At 38.6% G+C, this 26013-nt stretch overlaps 1 protein-coding gene across 1 annotated transcript in view; it reads right to left on the bottom strand.

The window, feature by feature from the left end:
* Positions 1 to 26013, bottom strand: part of LOC146706901 (glycine receptor subunit beta-like) — an 85668-nt gene that overhangs the window by 19832 nt on the left and 39823 nt on the right. Inside the window, exons 4-9 of the mRNA XM_085458191.1 lie at positions 21275 to 21342; positions 20626 to 20852; positions 17083 to 17165; positions 6066 to 6203; positions 4965 to 5117; positions 3027 to 3175 (exon numbers count right to left, since the gene is read on the bottom strand). Of these exons, the coding sequence (XP_085314317.1) occupies positions 3027 to 3175; positions 4965 to 5117; positions 6066 to 6203; positions 17083 to 17165; positions 20626 to 20852; positions 21275 to 21342 (818 nt within the window). The remainder of the gene's footprint in view (positions 1 to 3026; positions 3176 to 4964; positions 5118 to 6065; positions 6204 to 17082; positions 17166 to 20625; positions 20853 to 21274; positions 21343 to 26013) is intronic.

The raw sequence follows: 26013 nt of genomic DNA, 5'->3' as shown, positions 1-26013 counted from the left end.
GGAGACAACAGGACTGCCACGTTGCTTCCGGAAGAAGATACCCATAATAGTACTTGTTATTGTTGTAGTATAAAACTGTACGGCCCAAACCAGGGTTATCCTGAGGGAGACAGCTGTTCACATCCATGTCCTTGTAATTTGAACAACAATGCTATAACCTATAGGCCAAATTCAAGACAACTGAACAAGTCACCATCAAGTACGAAGGAGATGCTCTGTCCCAACTGCTGTTCTTCATAGGCATGAAACCCATCACCCATACCTTTAACAAGATTGAATATGGATACTGACAGTGGAATGGAGCAACTGTTAGCCAATTCCTCTAAATGGATGACATCAAGTTGTATGCCAGGGGTGAACGAGACATCGATTCACTCATCCACACCACGAGGATATAAAGCAACAACAGCTAAATGTCATTCGGAGAAGCAGAGAGGGAAGGTAGTCAGAACTGTGGGGATTGCACTAGCAGAAGGCAGACATTGAGGACGGCTACAAGTACTTTGGAATCCCACAGGCAAATGGAAACCATGAAGAAGCCACTAGGAAAACCGCAACCAGCAAATACCTGCAGAGAGAAGGTAGGTGCTGAGGAGTCAGCTGAATGGGGAGAAAAAGATCCAGGTAATCACCGCCTACACCCTGCCGGTTGGTATAATCAGCTGGCCAAAGGAGGTGACGCCACTGACATCAAGACAACAAAACCTTCGGCTGTAGAGGCCCGAGTGCCACAAAAAATAAAAGCAAAAAAAAAATTCAGGAAAAAACAATAAAGAACCATGAATACATCAGAAAGACAGCCACAACTGATCATGTACTTAGTGAATACCTCAGGCATCAGAAACCTGAGAAAGAAGAGGAGGCAGGGAGAAGAATTATGATGGAAGGATCGGGCCCTGCATGTACCACTGGCAGATAGAAGTGGCTGAAATCCTATCAATCGCTGGACAGAGCTGGACTGAGACACAGCACATAGGCACATTCGAAAATAAATTAAAAATTATCCTTGAAAGTTGACCTGAAACTTTCAACACATTCTTACTGTCATCCAACTGCTGTAAATCTGTGCCAAGTTTAATCTCTATTGGCTGCAATATTCCACAAAAATTAAAGGACAATTTTGCTCAATACAGTCAACGCAATATGATCACATCACATCAAAGGAATGTGATAACATTGTGTTAAAAATGTATGTAATGTTCTGAAAGGCACATTCAAATAAAATGTATTATTATTATTATTATTAATCATATTATTATTAAAGATCAGCAGTTCAGCCCCTCCAAGGTTCAAGGTTACTGTATTTATACCTTTAGGTAAATTTGTTTTACAGAAAAAAAGATAGCATATGGCATCCCTTCACAAAACACACACACGTATTTAATCCTGACAGAGACATATTTGGTAAATAGACAAGATGACTCAAACCAAAAACAGTTCTTATTAGGTTTAGTGAGAGCAGCAGGGACAAAGCTGTTTTTATAATGCTTTGTCCTGCATCTTGTAACTAGAAACCTCCGTCCAGAGGGAAGACACTGAAATTCACCCCGTAGAGAATGGGAACCATTATAAAGAACTGATAAAGCCACCCTCTGTACCTGTTTAGAGTACAGAGAGGCAAAATCTGATTTATTGAGTTTTTCTCTGTGACAGAGGTCTGACCAAACCATGCCACCAAACAAAGAGATAAAACAGACTCAATAGAAGAACGATAAAACCAAAGTTAAAATTGATTAAAAGACAGTCTAATAGATGGGTTATGGTCAGCAAATCCCAAAGAGGGAGGGATTTACAAGCATTCTTCCACTGAATTTCATGTCAACTATTGAAGATGATTGTTTATGTACATTTTTATTTATTAAAATAAGCCTGTTGGCAGACATGTAGAGAAGGTAACCCAGAGGAAGAGTCAACTGGCAATTTCATGTCCACAATCACAGATAAATTTTTATGTAATATTATATTGAATTTGAACAGAAATGTCCTTATGTTTGTGCAGTGGATTGCGATGAGATGTCCAAGAAGAGGAATCTGATGAGAATTTGAAGTCGAGCATAATTGTCCTTTATTTTCTGTGGGATATTGCTGCCGATAGAAATCAACCTTGACAGAGATGTAGAGTAGCTGAAGGAAGAATAACATTGCCACCCAAACTGAAAAGAAGAATAAATGAACACCCAATCAGGAAAACAATGGTGCAGGAGCTTAATTTCTCTTAATTTCCTGAAGAGAAAAAAAGTGAATGTGTTCATTTGTATGTGTGTGTGTGTGTGTGTGTGTGTGTGTGTGTGTGTGTGTGTGTGTGTGCTTGCGCCTGTGTTTTCAATCAGCAACAAAGAAGAAGCGCTACTGTAAAGCTTAGTGCAGTCAGTGTAAGAAAATTGATGTCGGCTCGCTTGACTGCAGTGCTCTGTGTTAGCCACTGTTGACCATTACTAGGATTCCTTTTAAGTTCTGTCAACTTATTTCCATGGGAAACATGAATGAAAAGTTCTAGGTACTATTTTTGAATTTAAGTAATAAACATTTCATTTTTATTATAGCCTAGAGACTGGTGATCTGTCCAGGTATACCCTGTCTCTTCACCAATGGCAACTGGGATAGTCTCCAACTGCAAACGCACAAACAGATTCTGGTCGGTTTAATAGACAGTGTGTGTGCTGCAGCACCAAGCTATAAACCAGGCTATAAGCCTGGTGCTGCATCTCAAAAGACTGTGAGGGGACTTCACTCAGAGATGGAGAAATATGCAAAAACAGCAAACGGCAGCCAAAATAAACGCTTGCTTTTTGTTTAGAATTCCATCTCTGCACATCTGCATCTGGACCCTAAACTCTGACAGAAACCTCTACACTGCAAAATAGTATGCAAATATTTTGTTGAATTGCTGATGCAGTTATTGTTATCTTGTCCCAAGGCTTGTTCCCCAAGTAGGTTTTCCAACTAAGCTATGTGTACACAGATATTTTATATATAGCAAGATGTATTTTACAGTACAGTGTGAGTGGTTGTTTGCAAGAACTGACCTGGACTACAGCATATTCCACCAGGGATGAAAAACCAAAGAGCAGACAGGCAATGAGCCAAATATCAATAGCCTTTACATAGGAAACCTTTGGTAGCTCTGAAGCCAAGGACATGCTCTCACTGGATAGCGAAAGCACTGACAAAATACCTAGAAAAGCACAGACGTTAACATGTTAATTTTACCATTTTATAATAATCATTTCCAGGTAATTGAGATTTCTGATCATTTAATTCTGCTTGGATACATCAAAAAGAGGAGATTCAATTTTAAAAGTAGTGATCATTATAATACACCATATTGAATATACATATAACATCGCATTTGCTACAACTCAGTTACATCTGAATGCCTTCTTTAAGAGTTCTGTAAATTGAACATTATGATCCTTTATCAAGCACAGTATTAAATGTATGGCTGCATCATTATGTCAATCTGAGCAGAGGGAAACAGTAGTATTAAAATATGTTTTAGTGAGGTAAAGTTTTAAGAAGTGAATGATCAGTCTACAGTTACAGCTAGCACTTTTTTTTCTCATCATTCAATATTCAATCTGTCTTTGTGGGAACAGAGCAACGAGGAATCTTGACTGAAATTAGGTACTGATTCATAATGAAAATCTCATGCATGCATATAATAATGCTCTCAATAGGACTTGAAAACAAATTTAACATCAGGAAGAGGATGTTTCTCAGAAAATGGCCTGGTTAAAGCCCCTCTGAGACATGCATCTTGTTATTAAATTTGTTGATGTCATGTCTTATTAATCCAATTACAATTCTGTAAAGGCCAGCATAGTCAGATTTGCTTTATATTTGCCCGAATTACATGCTATATATGCTGAAATAACCACATGTTCATAGCAATTGATTACTGAACTAGGTTTGATAAGTATTGCTTTACAGTAGCTTTGTGAAGGTGAAATGTAAGAAACAAAATATATGGCTCTACACAGATAAATGACAAATTTATCAGTTTGTCTTCCAGTAACAGTCGTAGCCACAACAAATAAGAATATGCTCATGTACACACAAAGATGCCATACCATTTCTCTATTCTAAAATCTGGATGGCAAGCTTTATGGAACTTAATGGGGTCCATTTTATATAAAGTAACATGAGATCAGGCATTGCTGGGGAGACTGGATTCAATCAGAACCGATAAAGCTGGGGAGACAGGTGAGACAAGTTTAGAAATGATCCTTGTGCATTAAGGTTAGACATAGACATTTAATCTACATCTGCTTTTCTTTCTTTTCAGTACATGGTACAGCTTTCTCCCATGCTCCTTGTTTCTCATGAAAACACAGCAAAAGGTTGACCCTTGGAGCTACTCTCACTGGAAAGACATGAGACCTCTACACTTTATATTTTAGTCAACTGAATCAACTTTAGATTTAATCAACAATAATCTTATGACTTTTGGTTAACTAAAACTATACTAAAAGTAAAAGAATTTAGGTGACAATATTAAACGAAAATCATCTGTCAAAATTAACAAACTCTTGACAAATGCTTTTCATAAATTTAGTGTTTTCATGAATTCAGCTGCTGTTTTCAAGAAACCTATTTCAAAGCTGAGATTTTAAAGGGAAGCACAGTAATAGAACGTAATTCATTGTCCCATTAATTGCACCAGTATGTATTGACAATGAACCAGCATGGTCAATGCAAGACCTAAGTGGAAATTAACAATTATTAAGTGATTTGTATGTTTTTTTTCCTTTGAGGTGTCCAACTGTCTTGAATAAAGAAGCAGCTGTGTTACCTGCAAACACAAATAATCAATGCCTGTATTGAAATTTAAGTATGAGGAGTCTTAGGCCAAACACTTCTCTGTATAGGGTACCCAGCACTGAAATGCAAACATTTGGTTACAGTTTACTTAAATGTAAAGTGATTCAAACAAAGAATGCAAAATGTGTTTTTGTGGTACTCACCTAGTGGCACCCTTGCAGCTGAGGCATCAGGGTTGATCCAGAATGACAACCAGGACAAAACAACAATCAACAGTGTTGGAGCGTAAACTCCCATCAAGTAAAAACCGACCTGCCGTCGCAACGTAAATATAACCTCGACACAGGTGTAGTATCCTGGAAACAGAGAATGATTAAATACTCAAACACACAGATCTTAAATAGATAAGATAAGCTGTTCATATTCAATATTTTCTGCATTACTTTGAGACAAACTATCTTATTTTCATTATAGTTAATAATGGCAAATTATCTTTTTAGACAATCCCGACAATCAGACAACTCCTATGAGCAATCACTTGGTGACAACGCGAACAAAAAAACTCGCCTTTAACAGGAAGAAACTATTTAGGGGAGGGGAGAGTAGAAGTGACAAAAGACACACTAGAAGAGAGCGATAGAGTTTAATCACTGCTAATGAATAAAAATAATAATGGTCGATAAATGCACAGAACACGAAAATGAGGTGAGCGAAGAAGAAACAATCAATGAATCATGGGAAGCCCCAAGCAGCCTAAGCCTATTGCTGCGTAACTATGGGAGGATTCAGGCTCACCTGATCCAGAGTTGTCAAAAAGGAAAATTTTAAGCCTAATGTTGAAAGTAGAGAGGGAAGCTGGTTCTGCAGAAGAGGGGCCTGATAACTGAAGGCTCTTCCTCCCATTCTGCTTTGAGAAACTCGGGTAATTCTGCAGTCTGAGAGAAGTGGCCTACTGTGACAATATACTACTATTATTTATTTAAGATAAGATTGGACTTGATTATTTAAGACCTTATTTAAGAAGGATTTTAAATTCTATATTTAACAGGTAGCCTGAGAGTAAGCGATGGAATTAGGAGAAAATATCATCTCTCTTTCTAGTCCCTGTCAGTACTCTTGCTGCAGCATTCTAAACAAACTGAAGGCTTTACAAGAAGCTCTTAGAGTGACCTGATAATAACGGGTTACTATAGCCTAGCCTAGAAGTAATACATGCACAGACTAGTTTTTGCCTGCATAGTATAATAAAATTTCAATTTACAGAAATTGGACATAGTCTTTTAATTCAATTACAGATTACTAACCTGTTCCTTGGTAGTACTTTGTGCAGTTTCCATATTTTATATCCTCTTGCTTGATGTCAAACTGTGGGAGAGCAATCTCATCCATTTGAACTGGGTCAGACTGCCACATGAACACAAGATCACTGGTGGTGTAGCCAACTAAAACATAAAAATTAGAATCATAAATTTTACAGCATCAGCATAATAGACATAAAAAGTACACAATATAATACATAATATGAATAGTTTACATTTTGACTTCAATTTATTTTTTAATTTCTTTGTTTCAACTAATTTTGCCTTCTCCCACTGCAGTATACCATTAGATGAGTATGTTAAAATGGGGATAGCAGCCCCAAAATCTGCTGGAAGTAATTTAAAATCAAGATTCCAGAAGCTACTGGAAGAAGAACAGAGCTCTTTATATTACAGCACATGTGGTAGTTTTCATGAAATATAACATACAAAGTACTGAGCACTTGTTGGCCCCTTTGACTTCACTCTATGCTCCTAAACCATCTTGATTGGGCTTTGGTTTCTCTTCAGCACTGTAGCCAGGCTGACAAAAAATCAGAGCACTGTTGAGCCAACCATCCCTTTAACAGCTAGTAATGACTTCATGAACTTCTTCACAAATAAAAATAAATAAATAAATAAAATAAAATTTTAACCATTAGAGAAAAAAAAAAGACTTATAATCATCTCACAGATGTAACATTATCTACAGCACCATTGATATTCATTTAGATTCTTTTTCTCTGATTGATCTTTCTGGGTTAACTTCAGTAATTCATTTCTCCAATCCATCTAATGTCTTTTAGACCCCATTCCTATAAGACTGCTCAGAGAACTCCTGCCATGAATTTAAGCTTCGATCTTAAATATAATCAATCTATCTCTAATATTCGGCTATGTACTACAGGCTTTCAAGCTGGCAGTAATTAAACTTAAAAAGTCATCTCTAGAGCCAGCAGTGTTAGCTAATTGTAGGCCAATCTCTAACCTTCCTTTCATATCAAACATCCTTGAAAGAGTAGTTGTCAAACAGCTAACAGATCATCTGCAGAGGAATGGCTTATTTGAAGGAATGGCTTCAGTCAGGTTTCAGAGCTCATCACAGCACAGAAACAGCTTTAGTGAAGGTTACAAATGATCTTCTTATGGCCTCTGACAGTGGACTCATCTCTGTGCTTGTCCTGCGAGACCTCAGTGCAGCGTTCGATGCTGTCGACCAAAATATCCTATTAGAGCGATTAGAGTACGCTGTCGGCATTACAGGTACCACACTGCAGTGGTTTGTGTCATATCTATCTAATAGACTTCATAGGTTTTCACTGCTATGCAGATAACACACAGCTTTATCCATCCATGATACAGGGACTAGAAAGAGAGAGCAGATTTCTCCAGTATTGGCTTGCCTTCATTGGCTTCCTGTTTAATCCAGAAGTTAATTCCAAATCCTGCTCCTCACACACAAGGTCTTAAATAATCAGGCCACATCTTATCTTAATGACCTTGTAGTACCATATCACCCTATTAGAGCACTTCGCTCTCGCTCTGCAGGCCTACTTGTTGTTCCTAGAGTATTTAAAAGTAGAATGGGAGGCAGAGCCTTCAGTTTTCAGGCCCCTCTTCTGTGGAACCAGCTTCTAGTTTGGATTCAGGAGACAGACACTATCTCTACTTTCAAGATTAGGCTTAAAACTTTCCTTTTTGCTAAAGCATATAGTTAGGGCTGGACCAGGTGACCCTGAATCCTCCCTTAGTTATGCTGCAATAGACTTAGGCTGCCGGGGATTCCCATGATGCATTGAGTTTTTCATTTCCAGTCACCTTTCTCACTCACTATGTGTTAACAGACCTCTCTGCACTCAATCACACTTGTTATTAATCTCTGTCTCTCTTCCACAGCATGTATTTATCCTGTTTTCCTTCTCTCACCCCAACCGGTTGCAGCAGATGGCCCCGCCCCTCCCTGAGCCTGGTTCTGCTGGAGGTTTCTTCCTGTTAAAAGGGAGTTTTTCCTTCCCAAAGTGTTTGCTCATAGGGGGTCATATGATTGTTGGGTTTTCCTCTGTATGTATTATTGTAGGGTCTACCTTACAATATAAAGCGCCTTGAGGCGACTGTTGCTGTGATTTGGCGCTATATAAATAAAATTGAATTGAATTGAAAAAGATATGACCTAAGTATTTCGCTGAGTATTTCCAATACTTGGTCAGGTAAATAAAAACATGGAAAATTTAGCAAAACGACTATCAGTTGTTATTATATACTTTTGAAAAATGCATCAAAAATGTTTCAAACTGCACTAATACCAAGAACCAACACAGTTGCCCTGAATGGGAAAAAAAATGTGTTTCTTGTTTGCGTGTTTATTTTCTTGTTGTCTTTTCCTCATTCTTAGGCTACGTTCACACTGCAGGCAAAAGCACATCGAACACGACTTTTTTGACCGCATGCGACCCATATCCGATCATGGTATGACAGTTTGAACAGCACAAATCCGATATTTTTAAATCCGACCTGGGTCACTTTCGTATGTGGTACTGAATCCGATACAAATCTGATGTTTTAGAAAGCGACTGCTGTTTGTGTCACAGTTGCCGAGGCGAGCCGTGTGGTGTTGGAGGGAAAGAGGACCCAAAATGCAGGCAGTAGATTGATGATGCTAGTGACGTTTATTTCCAAGTGACGGAGTGACAGAACAGGCAGTGAGGCATGACAATTAACTGAAGAAACCTAGACTGGAAAAACTAAATAACAAACCAGAGATCATACAAAACGGGGTGAGGGGCAGAGAGACGCAAACAAGGAACAGAACACCATGAAACACAGACGAGCTGACAACGAGCACAGACCGACACCCACTATCTATGCACACACACAAGGTAATCAGGTAATCACGCACAGGAGGAAAGAACAGCTGATCCTAATACACAAAGACGACTGGAGGATACAAGCTGAACAGCTTGTCAAGACAAGGAATGATCCCAACTGCCACCAGGAAAGAGTAAGGAAAGAGACGGGATGATAAGATATATGATACTCTTCCTTATACTTTGATCCTTGAGAAATCCATTTGTCCTGCAAGTTGCATGGCGGCTTCTGCACAATGGGGCTAATGCTGCAAGCAAGTCCAACTCTTAACTGGTGGTAAGGTTTAAATCCTTTATTGTGGTAAGGAAAGATGACGTTCATGATCTGTAGGTTTCTGGACAGTCATCAAATTGTGATAATTGTGACCGACCAGTTCTATATGTGCCAAAGTTTTTGCCATGTCCATCACACCTGCACTGGATGCATACTCTTCATCAGGGGACTAGCTGCATATTGGTTTTCATTTGTTCATGGTGCAGTCAAAGCACTTAACATTCACAAGAGCACTTTCTTCCTCACTGATCTTCTTCTATGATTAAAGTGCTTACGCATATTCATACTCTGATGGATGCATCAGAGAGCAGCTTTGGTTAATATCTTGCAATATTTGGCATGCAGACTTGGGGGAGCCAGGGATCGATCCACCAAACATTTGATTCCAAACCTTCCAGTAGATGACCTGCTCTGCCTCCTGAGCCACAGCAGCCTGCGGCCTTTAATGTGTCTACCTGGGCAATGCAGCTGCTGCCTACTTTTCAAAATGCAGGGCATCTAAATTAGCCTCCAATCTTGCTTTGGAAACCTTGATGGCATTTTCCCTTTCTACAAATGTTTCACAAGCTCTTGCAGCTTCTGCCAATGCTCTTGCTCATGCCGCTTCAATACCCCCAGATGATTTTGATGAGCATTTAGAACCAGAATGTTTAGAGCTGATGCCTTATCTTTAATGCTCAGTGATTTCTTCAGTGAAGGGCTTCTCCAGCATGTCTTGTCCATGTTTACTGTTCACGTCAAAAAACTGCGATGTACAGGGTGGGCCATTTATATGGATACACCGTAATAACATGGGAATGGTTGGTGATATTAAAGTCCTGTTTGTGGCACATTAGTATATGTGAGGGGGCAAACTCCTCAAGATGGGTGGTGACCATGGTGGCCATTTAGAAGTCGGCCATCTTGGATACAACTTTTGTTTTTTCAATAGGAACAGGGCCATGTGACACATCAAACTTATTGGTAATGTCACAAGAAAAACAATGGTGTGCTTGTTTTCAACGTAACTTTATTCTTTCATGAGTTATTTACAAGTTTCTCTTTGTTCACAGCCATTTACATGTCGAAGAGGTTAACACGTGAGGAGCGGATCTAAATTGTGTTGATATCTGGTGAACGCAGTAACCGGGTCATTGCAGCAGATTTCAATGCAAGACACCCTACGAGACCACCCATCTCCCATGCTACAGTTAGCAAACTGCTTGCTAAGTTTCGTGAAACTGGTTCAGTGTTGGATTTGCCAAAATGTGGACGCAAGAAAAATATCACTAATGAAGAAACATCAGTGGCTGTCTTAGCTTCATTCAGCAAGAGCCCACAGCGTAGCACTCGCCGCATGTCACTGGAGAGTGGCATTAGTCGAACATCCCTTCGGCGGATATTGGCTACTCACAAATGGCACCCTTACAAACTCCAGCTACTGCAGCATCTCAACGAGGATGACCCAGATCGGCACACAGAATTTGCAGAATGGGCAAAACAAAAATTGGAACAGGACCCTCAGATCACGCAGAAGATTTTGTTCAGTGATGAGACAAACTTTTATGTAAATGGTGAAGTTAACAAACAAAACCACCGCTATTGGTCTGATACTAACCCACATTGGATGGATCCTCCAAGACTGTTGAAACAACAAAAGTGATGGTTTGGTGTGGTATATGGGGTACAACGATAGTGGGTCCATTCTTCATCAATGGAAACCTCAAGGCCACTGGATATTTGAAATTGCTACATGATGATGTGCTTCCCTCTTTGTGCACTGAAGCTGGCACGTTCCCTGAGTTCTTCCAGCAAGATGGTGCACCACCACATTATGGGTGCAAGGTCCGAGCATTCCTAAATGAACAGTTTCCTGGAAAGTGGATTGGTCGTCGTGGGCCAGTTGAAAAGCCTCCAAGGCCTCCCGATCTGACCCCCTTAGACTTTTATCTTTGGGGTCATCTGAAGGCAATTGTCTATGGTGTGAAGATACGAGATGTGCAGCACCTGAAACTACGGATATTGGGTGCCTGTGCTGGCATTTCTCCTGCGGTGTTGCTATCAGTGTGTGAAGAGTGGGAGAAGAGGGTTGCATTGACAATCCAACACAATGGGCAGCACATTGAACACATTTTATAAGTGGTCAGAAACTTGTAAATAACTCATGAAAGAATAAAGTTACGTTGAAAACAAGCACACCATTGGTTTTCTTGTGACATTACCAATAAGTTTGATGTGTCACATGGCCCTGTTCCTATTGAAAAAACAAAAGTTGTATCCAAGATGGCCGACTTCTAAATGGCCACCATGGTCACCACCCATCTTGAGGAGTTTGCCCCCTCACATATACTAATGTGCCACAAACAGGACTTTAATATCACCAACCATTCCCATGTTATTACGGTGTATCCATATAAATGGCCCACCCTGTAGTTTATTCAGCTCCATATCCATCTTTTCACTGTACTGCTCTCCTTGTGTCTGCATGTGTGCGTAGGTCCACAATTCAGTAGCAAGCCAAAGAATACAGGAGTCAGGATGTAGCATCCCAGCTCCCGATGCTTTATTTTACATTGCACCGCCACATACCATTAAATCAGAGTGAAACTAAAACATAAAAACAAAAGAATACTATAGTAAAGGGATTAATATAATGATATAGTACAACGCCATATGCATATGTTTGACAGTGCTTTAGCTATTTAGTAGGGGTGCAACGATACACAAAATTCACGGTTCGGTTCGGTTCGATACTTTGGTGTCACGGTTTGATATTTTTTTGATACAAAAAAAAATGTTCATGCCTTTTTAATTTGTCATTTATTAAATTTTCACGGCACATTCCGCACCACATCTCTGTGCGTTCATCATTTGTTTGAAGCCAGCTCACCTCCTGCAACTACTTTTCTGAGAATACGTGCTTCTTTTGTGGTTCGGACTCCTGACATTTCTTTGGAGGTGGAGGAACATCACAGTAATTGCTTAAAGGAGCTTGCTTCTTCGACATCTTTAAGAGTTCTAAACAAATGTCTGTCCTCCTCCTGAAAATCTTATGTACGCAAACACGCGTTGCAACTTCTTATCTAGTGCGTGTTTTTTATTTTGACAGCGAATGCGCACCTGCGGACCACTTAATTGCAGCCCTTGTTATTTAGCTCGTCATATTGTAGCCACAGAAATTCTGTTGTCCATGAAACCATAAAGCTGCACTTTCTTTTTGCCTTATAGTCTGATTTGTCATAACTTTTCCGTTTTGTGGTAAGCTTTTCTTTGGCTGTCACTTCTTCACCCTGACCTGTCTTATTTGGCTCAGCAGAACTAAAATATATATCCTGCTGCTTTTACAGATGCACTCACATAAGCTCAGCGATTCTCTGCGCGATCAACCTCTCACATGTTTAAGCTGCGGGAGATTTCACTTGTCATGTTTGCATAGTAAGCTAATGATTGATGAGACGATGTCAGAGGAATTGGTGAGCAAATTATCGTCACTCACCAATCAGTGCTGTCGCTCTCTATACACAGTTCGTGCGATTGCAAAGTGAAAGCAAAAAACAAGTGCAAATTCAAACGCGATTTCAATATGTCACATATTGACAGTGGCTCACAGATGCCAATGACATAATTACCCAGCTACATTTCCAAAAGAATGCAAAAGCATTGACATATATTTTTCCTTCCTACGATAGGCCGACGGGCAGGGCAGAGATAGATTTTGGTAGCCCGACTGGAAAAATCGCTAGCCCCGGGACGTCGGGCAGGCAATTTTGCAAGCCCTGTATCTGATTGAGGAATCACTGATCTTTGGAAAAGAGAGTTTATTACAGAGAAATGGCTCTTTCCAAAATAAAAGCTATACTATACGCTTCTTCTGGGCTATATTCTCAGCAGCATATTAAACATATCAGGTCCCCATAAGGAGAATCATGTGCTAACGGCTGTCTAAATGACTCAAGTTTGTAGCGTGCGTGCTTGTTGTTTTTGTCTGCTTCCACTTGTCTTTGCACTAGGATGATGTCGGCGTAAATGTGCAGTCATATTCGTTGTGTTCCCACTAGTGCTGTCAGCGTAAATCTTGTTGAAATGACGTTAACGCCACAACACGGCAAATCTCCATTAACGAGCTACCGCGGATCGCCCGTGCATGGGGCTGGACGGCCAACACGTTAATGAGCTAACTGCACTAACGCACTAGTTCCCACCCATGTAATTGAGCATTGCGTGGCACATCCAACATACTGTTTTACTTTAGTCCATGACACGCTTACCTTCAGGGTCATACGTCACATGAAAACCAAAATAGTTCCAAACGCCAGATCTGAATGAGGGTGGGGGAGGTTCAATTTGCCATGTTGCAAGGAGAGCTTAACTTCTGTCTCGCTAGCTTGCCCTGCGCTCAGTGAATCTGCGTTCGACTACTCTGCCTAGGCTGCACTGTCGAGCGCAGATCCACTGAGCGCTCAACACAGACAGCATCGTCAGAAGGAAAGTTGATAAAATAAATAAAAAAATTTGTAATGTTCGATACATATGCGTACCGAACCGAAAGCACTGTATCGAACGGTTCAATATCGATACGATTATCGTTGCACCCCTACTATTTAGCGTTAGCTGGTTAACAAGGAATGTTCCAGATTTATAACCATGTTCAAAGTTCCCCAATCACAGCCTTTGCATCAGAAATTTTGTTCTCTCATTAATTATTTCATTTAATTGTAGTTTTAATTTTAAAATATTGCAAACTTTCCAGGTCTTCTTCACATTCCTACAGAGTGCTGAAGTTTTGAAATGTATCATTAATTCTTATTTTTAATACCTTTTAAGTTGTCAAAGAGTAAATTGGCAGAGAGTTAGTAATTAAAATGCAATTTAGTAGCACGCTGTGTTCAACGCTGCTGATATATTTTTCGTCTCATCTCTACAGCATAGCTCTACTCACTTACCTTCCACTCCTCACCCCAATAAGTGAACAAAGCTGACCAAGTCCGTCAGAAGCAGCTATACCTATGGCTGCATCGGAGCTCTACACTGTAAAAACTGTGATTTGGGTTAATTAGTATCTAATAGGAAAGTAATAGTAACTATTAATCAGTAAAAACATGTATGTGTTGTTTTAATTAAATCTAAGAAAAATTAAACATTTTTGAGATGTTCAGTTATTTAAATTTACACAATTTTGTTTGGGGTAAATTAAGTAATAGTTTGTTGAGCAGATTTAACAAAAATGTATGAGTACCGTGAAAAATGAAGAAATCTAATAGATTTAACTAATGAAAGCATTTTCATTTCAATCATTCTACACTTCTGCCTGTAGTCTGTTGTGCCACATGCAGGACACACACGCTTCAGCAGTGGATGATCTCCATTTTGTCCGAGGTAAGATTATCTGAATTTGTACGAATATACGACACGTTTTAAACAATAACGTATAGCAGTTTTGAGTAAAAGTTCTAAACAGTATGATACGTCAAAATTAGATTAATAATGACCACTGTAATGACAGTATTGTATTTTTACACAAAATGGCACGAAGTGGACTGCTAGCATAAGGTCACTTTCCAAGCTTTCGCAGCTGTGTTACTTAAGAGCTTTGACTAACCACGTTTTACCATATTAAAAAAATATATCAATTATGTATTTCGATGGGCTGTAACCTCCCTCATTTACTTTTAAAATTTTATGAAAAAGTTTTGCACTCAGCAGTGAGTGATGTAATTAAAATCATTTGTGCGGGATTTTGTCAGTCACGGTTTTTCAAAGCTTTTGTCTCCACGCAGTGTTTTTCAGTTGTGGTAATTAAGCTAAAGTGGCTCAGTCCAGCAAAATAACTGGTTTTCATTTTCATGCTGTCGGAGCCCTGTGAATTTAGTGCAGGCACAGCTCACATAGAGGGATAATGCAAGTTTCCAGTTAAACTTGGTCGGTGTATCAGTGAGACCCATGCTCAGTCACAATGTAACGATCTTCAAGACAAAGGTACATTCAGGAAATAATATAGTAATACGTGTTTAATCTGACATAAGTCTTTCATAATTTCTATGTTTAACACCCAATGGTGTTTGGATACAGAGATGACCTTGTGTAGATTAAAAGGACATCTTTTCAAATATGGGAAGATATATACGTATATAAATACACAAATAGTGTTATTTCATGTCATGATCTGTCACCAAATCGGTACAGAAAATAGAGTCTATTCCCTTTTTAATCTAATAAAGAGTTTCATTGTTTTATATGTGAATCTCACCTTTAAAAATTTTAGTATTAATTCAAATTTGTCTTTAACAATTTGTGTGTGTAAAATTTTTACTTTGGAGAGTGCGATTGTTATTAATGTTGTGTTCTTTTCAGTTGTTGGAAGATCCCTCAACTTAAATTCAGCTGATCAGTATGTAGACTATGCATTTTGAATAGGTTTTGATGGATGATTGTATTGAATTAAACTACCAGTTTTGAAATTGAAGCAGCAGAAAATGACAAAGTTGACCCTACTTAATCTAACTTAACTCTGTCCATTTACATTTTATTCTAGGTTGAACGAGATAAAGCTCCATGTAATCACTGATGACCAAACGGAGAAGTTGGTTCTTCCATCAGGGATCCCACCAACAGTAGAGGAGCTGCAAGGTGTTGTGAAGGATACCTTTGGGATTTCAAACAACTTAAGTCTTCAGTATTTTAAACCAAAATTTCAGGACTACTTCACTATTCGCAGAAGTGACCAGATAAAAGACAAAGACACTGTGAAGGTTGTTGGCATCACCCTGGTCATCCTGCCAGTTTTCGGCAGCCCCTCTGATCAACTGACTATGACTCATCATCCAATCCAGTTGTATCCAATGCAGACTCTGCTGCAACCACATCTTCTCAGGACACCATTATTCTCAAAAGGCAGAAGTTCACAGAACGTTGTGAGCCCTGGCCAAAGCTGTTCCCCATTCCACAGTCTGCACATGAAACTGAAATGTAACTGGAAAGAGCCACCGAGGAGTATAAAAAGAATGGAAATCTTCTGCCCACCTCCAAAGTAAAGACTGACATTCTCGAGAAGTTGGCTGAAACTGTATTTTCAATTATGGCCTATTCTTCCTATTATTTTGGGGCAAGCACTAGTGAAGAATTTCAGTGCATACAATCTAAATTAATCAGAAAAATATTATATTATAAATTTTGTATATGTTTTAAATTCCACAATAAAAACAATTACTGTTTGAATGTTGTCTTTGCGAAATTGATTCATTTTACTCAGAAAAGAAGTTAAATTAATTTGATTTTCTCTTACTATTCAGTCATTAATTATAATGTTTAATTGGAAAATTAGTGAATCCAATTAGAGTTTTAATTAAAAACAAAAAGTTTTAATTTTTTTGTAATGGATATTTTAGTCATTTTTACTAAACCTTTGCCAGATCGTTAGTAAATTCAAAGTAATTTTTCTCAGAGATTCATTTCAAATGAACTAATTTTTTGTTACAATTAGGCAATTTTAACCTTCAATTTGAGATTTTGTCCCTAAATTCAACACATATTTAAAAGACAATGTCAATAATATCTATTATTGTTTTTTGTTGAAATTTAATTAACATTTTATCTAAATTTTACATAAATCACTTGAAATTAAAATCTACTTAAGTAAATTAAGTGTCACTTTGTTGCCATAGGTTTTTTAAGTAACCTCTTGTCACAGTTTTTACAGTGTAGTTCCTCTTATAGTATATTTAGTTTTTTGTATTCAGACAGACAAACTTCAGATGGTTAATGAACTCGAGGAGTAATGGTGGACAAGCAGAGGAAGACAGCCATAGATGTAGCTATAACAAGTGTCAGCAACATCAGCTGGAAGGAAGGCGAGAAGCTCAAGAAATAACAAGGGCGGAGAGAGCAGCTAGATCAGGAATATACTCACAACTCTCCAGCTGCATCTTGCATAGCTGTGTGTCCATTGGGAAAAGCGTAAGATCCAAGGGACAAGACAGTGTCACCGACAGCCTGCATGTGTAAACGGAAAACACACAACAGGCTCAACAGGACAAAGAAAAAATTGCCCTATTACTGTATAATCCTTTTTTAAAAATAAGTTAATTTACCAGCTTTTTATGTTAACAACACATCCTAAACTCTTTCTTACTTATTCCAGAGATATGTAGAGCGAGATAGCAAAATTACAATTCTATGAAAAATAATATTTAATATGTTATCTAATAATAACACAAATAAAACATAACATTTTACACAAGTTGTTAGGTGGAAATTTTCTCAAGTATGAAGAAAAATGTCCTCATGTGTTGCTCTGCCCCTCTTTCCCCTCCACTTCGTGTTCGAACATCCATACTGCCTAAACAAATTTCACAAAAAAACAAAGGTTCTTAGAGTTTTAATTAAAACTTAAAACTTAAAATTAAATTAAAGCTTAATAGCTTATTAATAGCTATTAATATCAATAAACACATACAAAAATTGACTTTTGAACAAAAATGTTCTATGGAGAGATTCGTTTTGTAAAGGAAATTACATTGTGATTTTTATCAGTGCTAAAACATTTTGTGGCTTGTAAAAAATTCCCCTCTCTCACAGTATTCATCCTTCAAACTCGGGTCCTCTACCAGATGCCTGGGAGCTTGAGGGTCCTGCTCAGTATCTTAGCTGTTCCTCGGACTCCACTCTTCTGGACAGAGATCTCAGATTTTATTCCTGGGATCTGCTGGAGCCAGTCGCCTAGCTTGGGGGTCATTGAGTGCTGCAATTACCACTGGGACTACTGTTACCTTCATCCTCCACATCTTGTTGAGCTCTTCTCTGAGCCCTTGGTATTTCTCCAGCTTCTCGTGTTTCTTCTTCCTGATGTTGCTGTCATTTGGTATCACTTCATCTATCACTACAGCCGTCTTCCTCTGCTTGTCCACCACTACTATAACTAGTTGGATAGCCATCCCATTTTGTCCGTCTGTATCTGGAAGTCCCACAGGATCTTAGCACAGTCATTCTCTACCACCCTTGACCTCTCCCATTTTGACCCCGGGACTTCCAGGTCATAGTCGACACAGATGTTTCTGTATACTATGCCGGCCACTTGGTTGTGGTGTTCCATGTATGCCCTGCCTGCCAGCATCTTGCACCATATGTGCTGGATTGTCTCAGGGGCATCTTTACACAGTTTGCACTTGGGGTCTTGCCTGGTGTGGTAGATGGGTCTTGTGGTCAGAGCTTGTTTTTGTGCTGCCATGATTAGTGCCTCTGTGCTATCTTTCAGTCCAGCTTTATCCAGTCACCGGTAGGACTTCTGGATGTCAGCCGCTTCCTCTATCTGCCGGTGGTACATACCGTGCAGGGGCTTGTTCTTTTATGATGGTTCCTCCTCTTCCTCGGGTTTCTGCTGCCTGAGGTATTCACTGAGCACACGGTCGGTTGGGGCCATCTTCCTGATGTACTCATGGATGTGCATTGTCTCATCCTGGACCGTGGTACTGACACTCACCAGTCCCTGGTGCCTGACCCTCTGTGGGTTCTGGGTGGATGGGACTGGCCCCACATGGTGCTGAGGCAGGTTATTGGTCCGTAGCTGGAGGGGACCTGGGGGTCCCTGGGGATCAGAACTGTCTGGCCTTAAGTTAGCCATTCTGGGTGTCTCTCATTTACTAGCAGCTGGTTCATTTATGCTGCAAGACACGCATGCAGTGCAGTCAGCTTCTTCAGTCAGTAGGCATGAACCATGTCAGGACCTATTGCTGACCAACTCTTATCTCTCTAGTGTACCTCTTCAAGCAGCTGACCAAGGCTGTGAGTCTTTGCTTGACAGTTTCCAAGGCCTCAGATATGGACAGCTTGCTGTACTTCTTAAGCACCTTCTTCACTGCCCATTTGTGCAGCTCCGATAGTTGGCTTACTTCCCTCCATGCTACCTTGATCTTAGCCTCTAGTCATCTTCTCCATGGAGGGTACTGCTCCTTGTGGCTGCTCAACTTGTAGCCAAGCATCTCACTGATTACTGCTGCCGTAGTGTAGATCAACTTGTTAGTCTCTGTAATGGCGGCGGTAGGTATAGTCAGTAGTGCTGCATTTACATCATCTAGTAGACCTTCAGAGGGCACCTCACATAATCTTGGTAACCGGCTACAGTAGCGAGCTCCTCTCGCACTCAACGATCCTTCTTCCATCACACTTGGGGCTTTGTACTCAATCCCGGGTGGGGGTGAAGATATCTCCCCCCTGACCTGTCATCTGTGATTTATATTTACAGAGACAATACTCCACAGCATGTGCTCCTATATTAGAAACATACTATAACCCTGCAGTTACACACATGTTGTCAGCACACTGACAACATGTGTGTAGTGCTATACTATTCAATGAAGCCTAATCACTCTTTTTCCCAAATGTGAGAAAAATAAAATATTCATATTTTGCATGATCTAATTTAAATTCAAAAAACCTGTCACATTGATAGATGCCTCTGATTTTAAGCCTCTAGCTGTCAGTTACTAATACTTGTCACCTACCATTTGACAATTTTATAGGCTATGCCAGACCATATATTGCCACCACTGTTCTTAATAGTGATGCATGTGAATTATTTAATGCTACAACAGTGCCACTGTTACTGTTCTAATCCCTCAAAATAGAAATGGTTCTGATTTTTTACATAAATTTTTTTTACATCTTATTCTTTATGAAAGCAAGAGCAAGTTAAGAACCAATGTAAAAACAGAATTCAAAACTAGGTCTGCCTAACATTTCATATAAGCTCAACAAAGAAAAGGCTTATGTGCTCCCTGAGCACATAGGCCTTTTCTTTGTTGATATATCACCATATAATACCTAAAAGTTAACCAATTTTTTCTAAAAACAGCTTAGAGTCACTGAAAAAAAGACAAGATTAAAGTCACTTCTATGAATCAATAATTTCTCCATGACCCTCAGAGAAAGACAAAAACTTTAAACTGTCTCTAAAGTCTGCAGACTCTGCTACAAACTGAGGTCAGTGGGCTTTTCTGAAAATTATAACTTTATTTTCCAGACAACTGATTAGTTCTGCATGTATTAATGACTTCTATGACACTGTTCCAGGTCACTTTGGGTGTACAACGAACGGGTACTCATGAGAGCTTTCAAGAGAAACAAAGCTTTCTTGCTCCCCTTAAGTGTTTGCACCCTCTTGATTTACACACTACAAGCCACCTTTTCATGCACCATACTAACATGTTAACTTTTTGTAGGGCTAAATATGTATGGCTGAGGCTCATGAGAATCACTCACTTTTTTTAAGAGACCAAAATGTGATTTCTTAAACATAAGTCATGACAGGATAATCACAGTGATTGTCCAATTCATGGCAATCCATTCAGAAGTTATTTTCTTCAGAATATTAAAAGGTATTCATTGTTTAAAAAGAATGAGGCAAAAAATGGATTATGGGTCCCATAGATTGATTAAAACAGATTTAAAAGCACACCTCATGCTGATCAGGACGTCTCCATTCCTGAAGATGAAGAGCAGTATATTGTCTTGTGTGACATCATGAAAGTTTGCATTTTTTTCATTTGCAAAGAAAAGATCTGGTTTCCATAAACACTGGAACATTTTGGGATCAACAGTTAGTGCTTCACTCTTATAATCTGTAGGAAGCTGTAGACGAGGGTCATTCCATCTTTGTCGAAGAAATATATTTATTCTGTAGTCCTGCAAAGACAAATATTGTATTAATAATTTGCACTACATCAACTCCTACTTGTTAGGGCTAATATTTAAAATGAAACATATTGTGAAACTTTTCTTTTTTTTATTCTGCTATTTTTCTTAAGTCTGGTCATACTTGTGCAATCCTATTTTTTTCCATATGTCGCCAATAAACAGCTGTATCCTGAGTCAGGCTAAAACAGTAACATGTAGCAAGTGTCTGCTCAATTCTTCAGTATTAATAATACTAATGTAGTTATGGTGATTCATTCATTTAACAGAATACAGTGAATGACTATCATTAATGCAATGCGTATTTGTAAAAATATACAATCTGCATCTTTATCTTATCTGCATCTCTCCAACATTTAGTAGTTTGAGCCAAATTCCATTAATCTAATATGCATTGTTTGTAGCTGTATTACCATAGTCGTCTCCTGGATAGACCCAAAGCTGTTAATGAAGATGTTCACTCTGGACTCAACTGGGATACCTGAGATATAGACACAAGGACACAAAGCAATATAAAGTAAGATGATTCTAAAAGAAGGGAGTGCATACTGAATAAATTAGTAAACATGCTTTTACTGGTCAGCAAGTTACCCCATGTGATCATGCAAACACAGGTAAACACAAAACAAAACAAAAAAACTGTGCATTTTTATAACTTTAAAAAATGATTTTTTTGTCTTTTGCATTGGTACCAAGCAGTACACCTACACTGGAATTTTACATAAGATTCAGCCTTTTTTGAAATAAGAAGACACAGCACAGCAATAAATACCCAGCCAGCTGTCAGCTAACAGTCCCTCCTCCTTCCCTTTGGGCTTATCTATTTTCTACTACAAGCACACCCCTTTCACTCAATTGTGGTGACACTTTAAAAAAAAAAAAAAAAAAAGCCTCAGTATTATTGTGAAGTCTTTGCCTTATAATATAAAGCCCATTGAGGCCACTGTTTTGATTTGGTGCTAAATAAATAAAACTGAACTGAATTTCACATTGATATGAAAGCTTTCATTGTAAACCTCTTCACCCATTAAAAAATGAAAATTTAAAAATAAATGAAGTCAGTTTGACAATTCAGACATTTTATACTGCTAAACTACACCAAAACTATTTCCAGTAAACAGTTCTTCATGTAGCCATTTCAATCCAATCCAATAAATGCATACAATTCATAGAAAAATAATATTCTTGTACACAAGCTTTCACATGTATCTCAAACAGATGTTGTTTGGGATCTGGTTTCTGAGAGTGGTAGAACAAATTTTTTCATTTAGCATTATGAGACTTATGAGCATGTCCTTCATTTTTTCTGTTAGGTTGCAGCTTAATATTTTCACTAATTCTCTAGATTTATTTAAACTGTTATATTGTGTATAAAGTCTTAAGTGACCTATAATTTCTCTATAATATTTCTCTGCACTGCATGAGTGTCTGTGTATATATATGTATGTATTAGGGCTGCACGATTTTGCATAAAATGAGAATCACGATTTTTTGGCTTAGAATTGAGATCACGATTTTCTTTTCCAGTATAAATATTTATTGCACTTATTAACTGCACATCAACTTCGTAACAGTTGAGACTGAACATAAAAACAACAAATAAACATAAAAACAACAAATGTCTCACATTTTGTTGTTGCCGCAAAATGTTGTACTGCTTGAAATTCCGTCTCCACCGTTGCTCGACACTGCGTGTATAGAGCAGGTAGTGCAACAATAGAAAAATAGTTGCGGGACGGCACTGTGTAGCGTTTAGAATAGAATAGAATAGAATTCATCTTTATTGTCATTGCAGGTACAGGGCAACGAAATGCAGTTTGCATCCATCCAGAAGTGCTTTAGTGATATAGATATATTACAATATATATTAGCAATAATATAGATATGTAAATATATTACAGAAATGGGTCTATTATGGTATGTTATAATGTACACGGTATGAAGTATGTTGTGAATATTTTATAACTATAAGTATGTACAGGCTGTAGTGAGTACAAGCTATGTACAGGCTATGAACAGGATATAAATATGAAAAACTATACAGAATATGAAATAAATAACTTTACAGAATCTGAGATATACAGCTATACAGAAATGGGAACTATGCAAGTTGTAAACAGTTGTAGGGTTAAAAATTATCGAATGTACAGAATGATTATTTACACAGAGCTATACAGTAGTGCAGTTAAGATAAGTGAGATATAATTCCTACAGAGGCTATATAAAGTGCTAGTGGTTGTGAGTGGTGGTTCAGTCCATGTTATTATTGTGTGTTTGAGGGTACAGTTGTCCATTGTGGGTGTGTGTATGTCCAGTCCATGTGTTAACGTGGGTCAGATGTCAGGAGGCAGAGTTCAGGAGTCTGACAGCTGTGGGGAAGAAGCTGTTCCGGTACCTGGTGGTCTTAGTCCGGAGGCTCCTGTAGCGCCTCCCAGAGGGCAGGAGGGTGAAGAGTCCATGTGATGGGTGACTGGTGTCTTTGATGATTTTCCCAGCCCTTTTCAGACACCGCTTCCTGTAGATGTCTTTTATGGCATGAAGTGGTGCTCCGGCGATGCGCTGGGCAGTTTTCACGACCCTCTGCAACGCCTTCCGGTCCGAGGCAGAGCAGTTCCCGTACCAGACTGTTATACAGTTGGTCAGGATGCTCTCGATGGTGCAACGATAGAAGTTCACCAGGATGTCTGAGGACAGGTGGTTCTTCCTCAGAGTCCTCAAGAAGAAGAGGACTCTGAGGTGTTGTCTAGGGTGTTGATCATTTTCCTAAATCCCTCGTTTTGCACAGTGTTGATGGGAGCCATATCGTTGGTCAGGTGATAAGTGATAGCCTCCGTAATTTCTTTGTGCCTGCGGGAGTTCGACGGGTATAGGGAAGCGCTGTATAAGGTTCCCGTTATTGATGTTTGGGTGGTTGACCGGGACGGATTTTCTCCTGTCACTTTCTCGTCATCCCTGACGTGCTCTCCGTTGTTTTTTCCTGCTAATTTTAGCATCACACGGCACAGCTTCTGTATCACGTGGTATAAGGCTCCGTCCTTGTCATTTGTTGAGCAGGAAGAGTGAGCGCTTGTTTTCATGCAGAGTACGTCCCGGATCAAAATGCGGTACAATCGTCGTCGTCGTCTTTTTTTTTTTTTTTTTTAATCGTTGTCATTTGGAAATGAGATCGCACATAAGTATGAATCGAGATCGCGATTTTCTAACGATTAATCGTGCAGCCCTAGTATGTATGCATGTATGTATGTATGTATGTATGTATGTATGTATGTATGTATATATATATATATATATATATATATATATATATATATATGTGTGTGTGTGTGTGTGTGTGTGTGTGTGTGTGTGTGTGTGTGTGTATTATTTGTTCATGCAATTTGTACTAATCTCTTGCACAATCTCAGTCACACTTTTACCTCTTTAACTTAAAAAATAAAAATTAGGTTATCATTCTCAGGGGGAGAAGCAAACAAAACACAACCCACATGTATTTAATGAAATTGGCAGACTTAACAATAGCAATTATGATGGACATGTACACTTGTGCATACTAATGTACTCATATAAAACTATTTGTATTATAAACCAATAAACTTTTTCACTAAAAATTGTGTTTGAAAACACCCATCTCCCTGTGCAGTAAGTAATACGTGAGAGGTATATGTAGTACTTAGTACTATAATGTTATAATGATCACTTTTAGTATTATTGCATTAGTTGGCATATGTCAGCCCATCAGTTATTAGACCACAAATAATATCCCTGCAAAAACCTAATCTGCAAATCTTTAGTAACTCACTGTTATTCTGATTAACCATTTCCACTAAAGAAACAGAGCAAAACATTCCAGAGCAACCTGTGGCTGGTTTTTAAGTGTATGTTGAACAAGGCTCCCTCCCATTAACTCTGTCACCACCAGTGTTGGTCAAGTTACTTGAAAAGAGTAATCAGTAACTAATTACTGATTACCTCCCCCCAAAAATAATCCCATTACTTTACTGATTACTTATTTTCAAAAGTAATTAGTTACTTTTTAAAACATGATTGACACCCTAAATAGGTGATAAAGCAATAGATCTTTCAGCCCAATTCTACTTTTTCTGCATAATCCTTCATATAAAATGTAATCAAATAAAAATATCTCATTTTAAAACTTGTTTTATTAGTTTTAATCTTTTAACTTTATGCATCAAGCAAACATTATAAGCAACATTCTCTGACTGGAAGAAATTTGTTTAACATTTAAACCTATTTTCTGCATATTCCAGCATATAAAATAAAATCATTTTTTGTGTTTACCCTCACTCTTTCAAATAGATGCATGTAAAATAAATAAAATCAAAGACTGAGCGGTCCTGTTGCTCTATTTTCACCTGTATAGCAGGAGTGGGGCAGGCGGAGGCCGCAGCGGTCAGTGGAATGATACGGCAGTTTCTCTGTGAATTTCACATTCCAGTGGCAGCGTATTTGGTGCTTGCTTGGAAGTTTAGGGGTTTTTTTCGCTGTAAAAAGAAGTTTTCTTCCCACGCAGTGAGCAGCGGACGCTAATGTTTTTGTCACTTTTTACGGAATCAAACTCAAAGTAAGGTCAGTACTTCCACACTTTAAATGTTGCACACTCATACTCTCTCCCGCTCTTGTTATATTATCCATTTTTAATCTGCACACAGCTGTTGCCACGAACGTTGCACTCGCTTACCTCATTGACATGAGACACTCTCGCAAAAAAATCACGGTTTTAGTAACGCAGTAACGCAGCGTGCTTACGGGAAAGTAACAGTAATCTAATTACCTTTTTTGCAATGATAATCCCTTACTTGAAAAAAGTAATCGGATTACCCATCTCTGGTCACCACTGTCCCATTGATAGATAAATAAATTAATTAATTAAAAAAAAACCCACACTATTTTACTTGATTTGACTCATACTGTTCAATCTAAAATATCAAAAAACCAAGTAAAATTTAATGGAAGAAACAACACAACAAAAATAATCCTACTGATCTTTCCATCAGAAGCAAGAATTCTGTGGTGTTTTATGTTATTATTTAGAAATCACTCTATAGACTTTGACTGCCATAAGAAACATTGATGGGACCATGTTAAACAAATGGCCCTGACTGCCTTCTTTCACTTAATCATCACTAAATTT

Source organism: Copadichromis virginalis, linkage group LG6 (assembly GCF_057382275.1).
Source record: "Copadichromis virginalis isolate Kocher_CV1m ecotype Utaka linkage group LG6, C_Virginalis_male_GT1.1, whole genome shotgun sequence".
NCBI classification, from domain to species: Eukaryota; Metazoa; Chordata; class Actinopteri; order Cichliformes; family Cichlidae; genus Copadichromis; species Copadichromis virginalis.
Note: the sequence above shows the minus strand (reverse complement) of the source record. Positions and strands in the feature narration are given on the sequence as shown.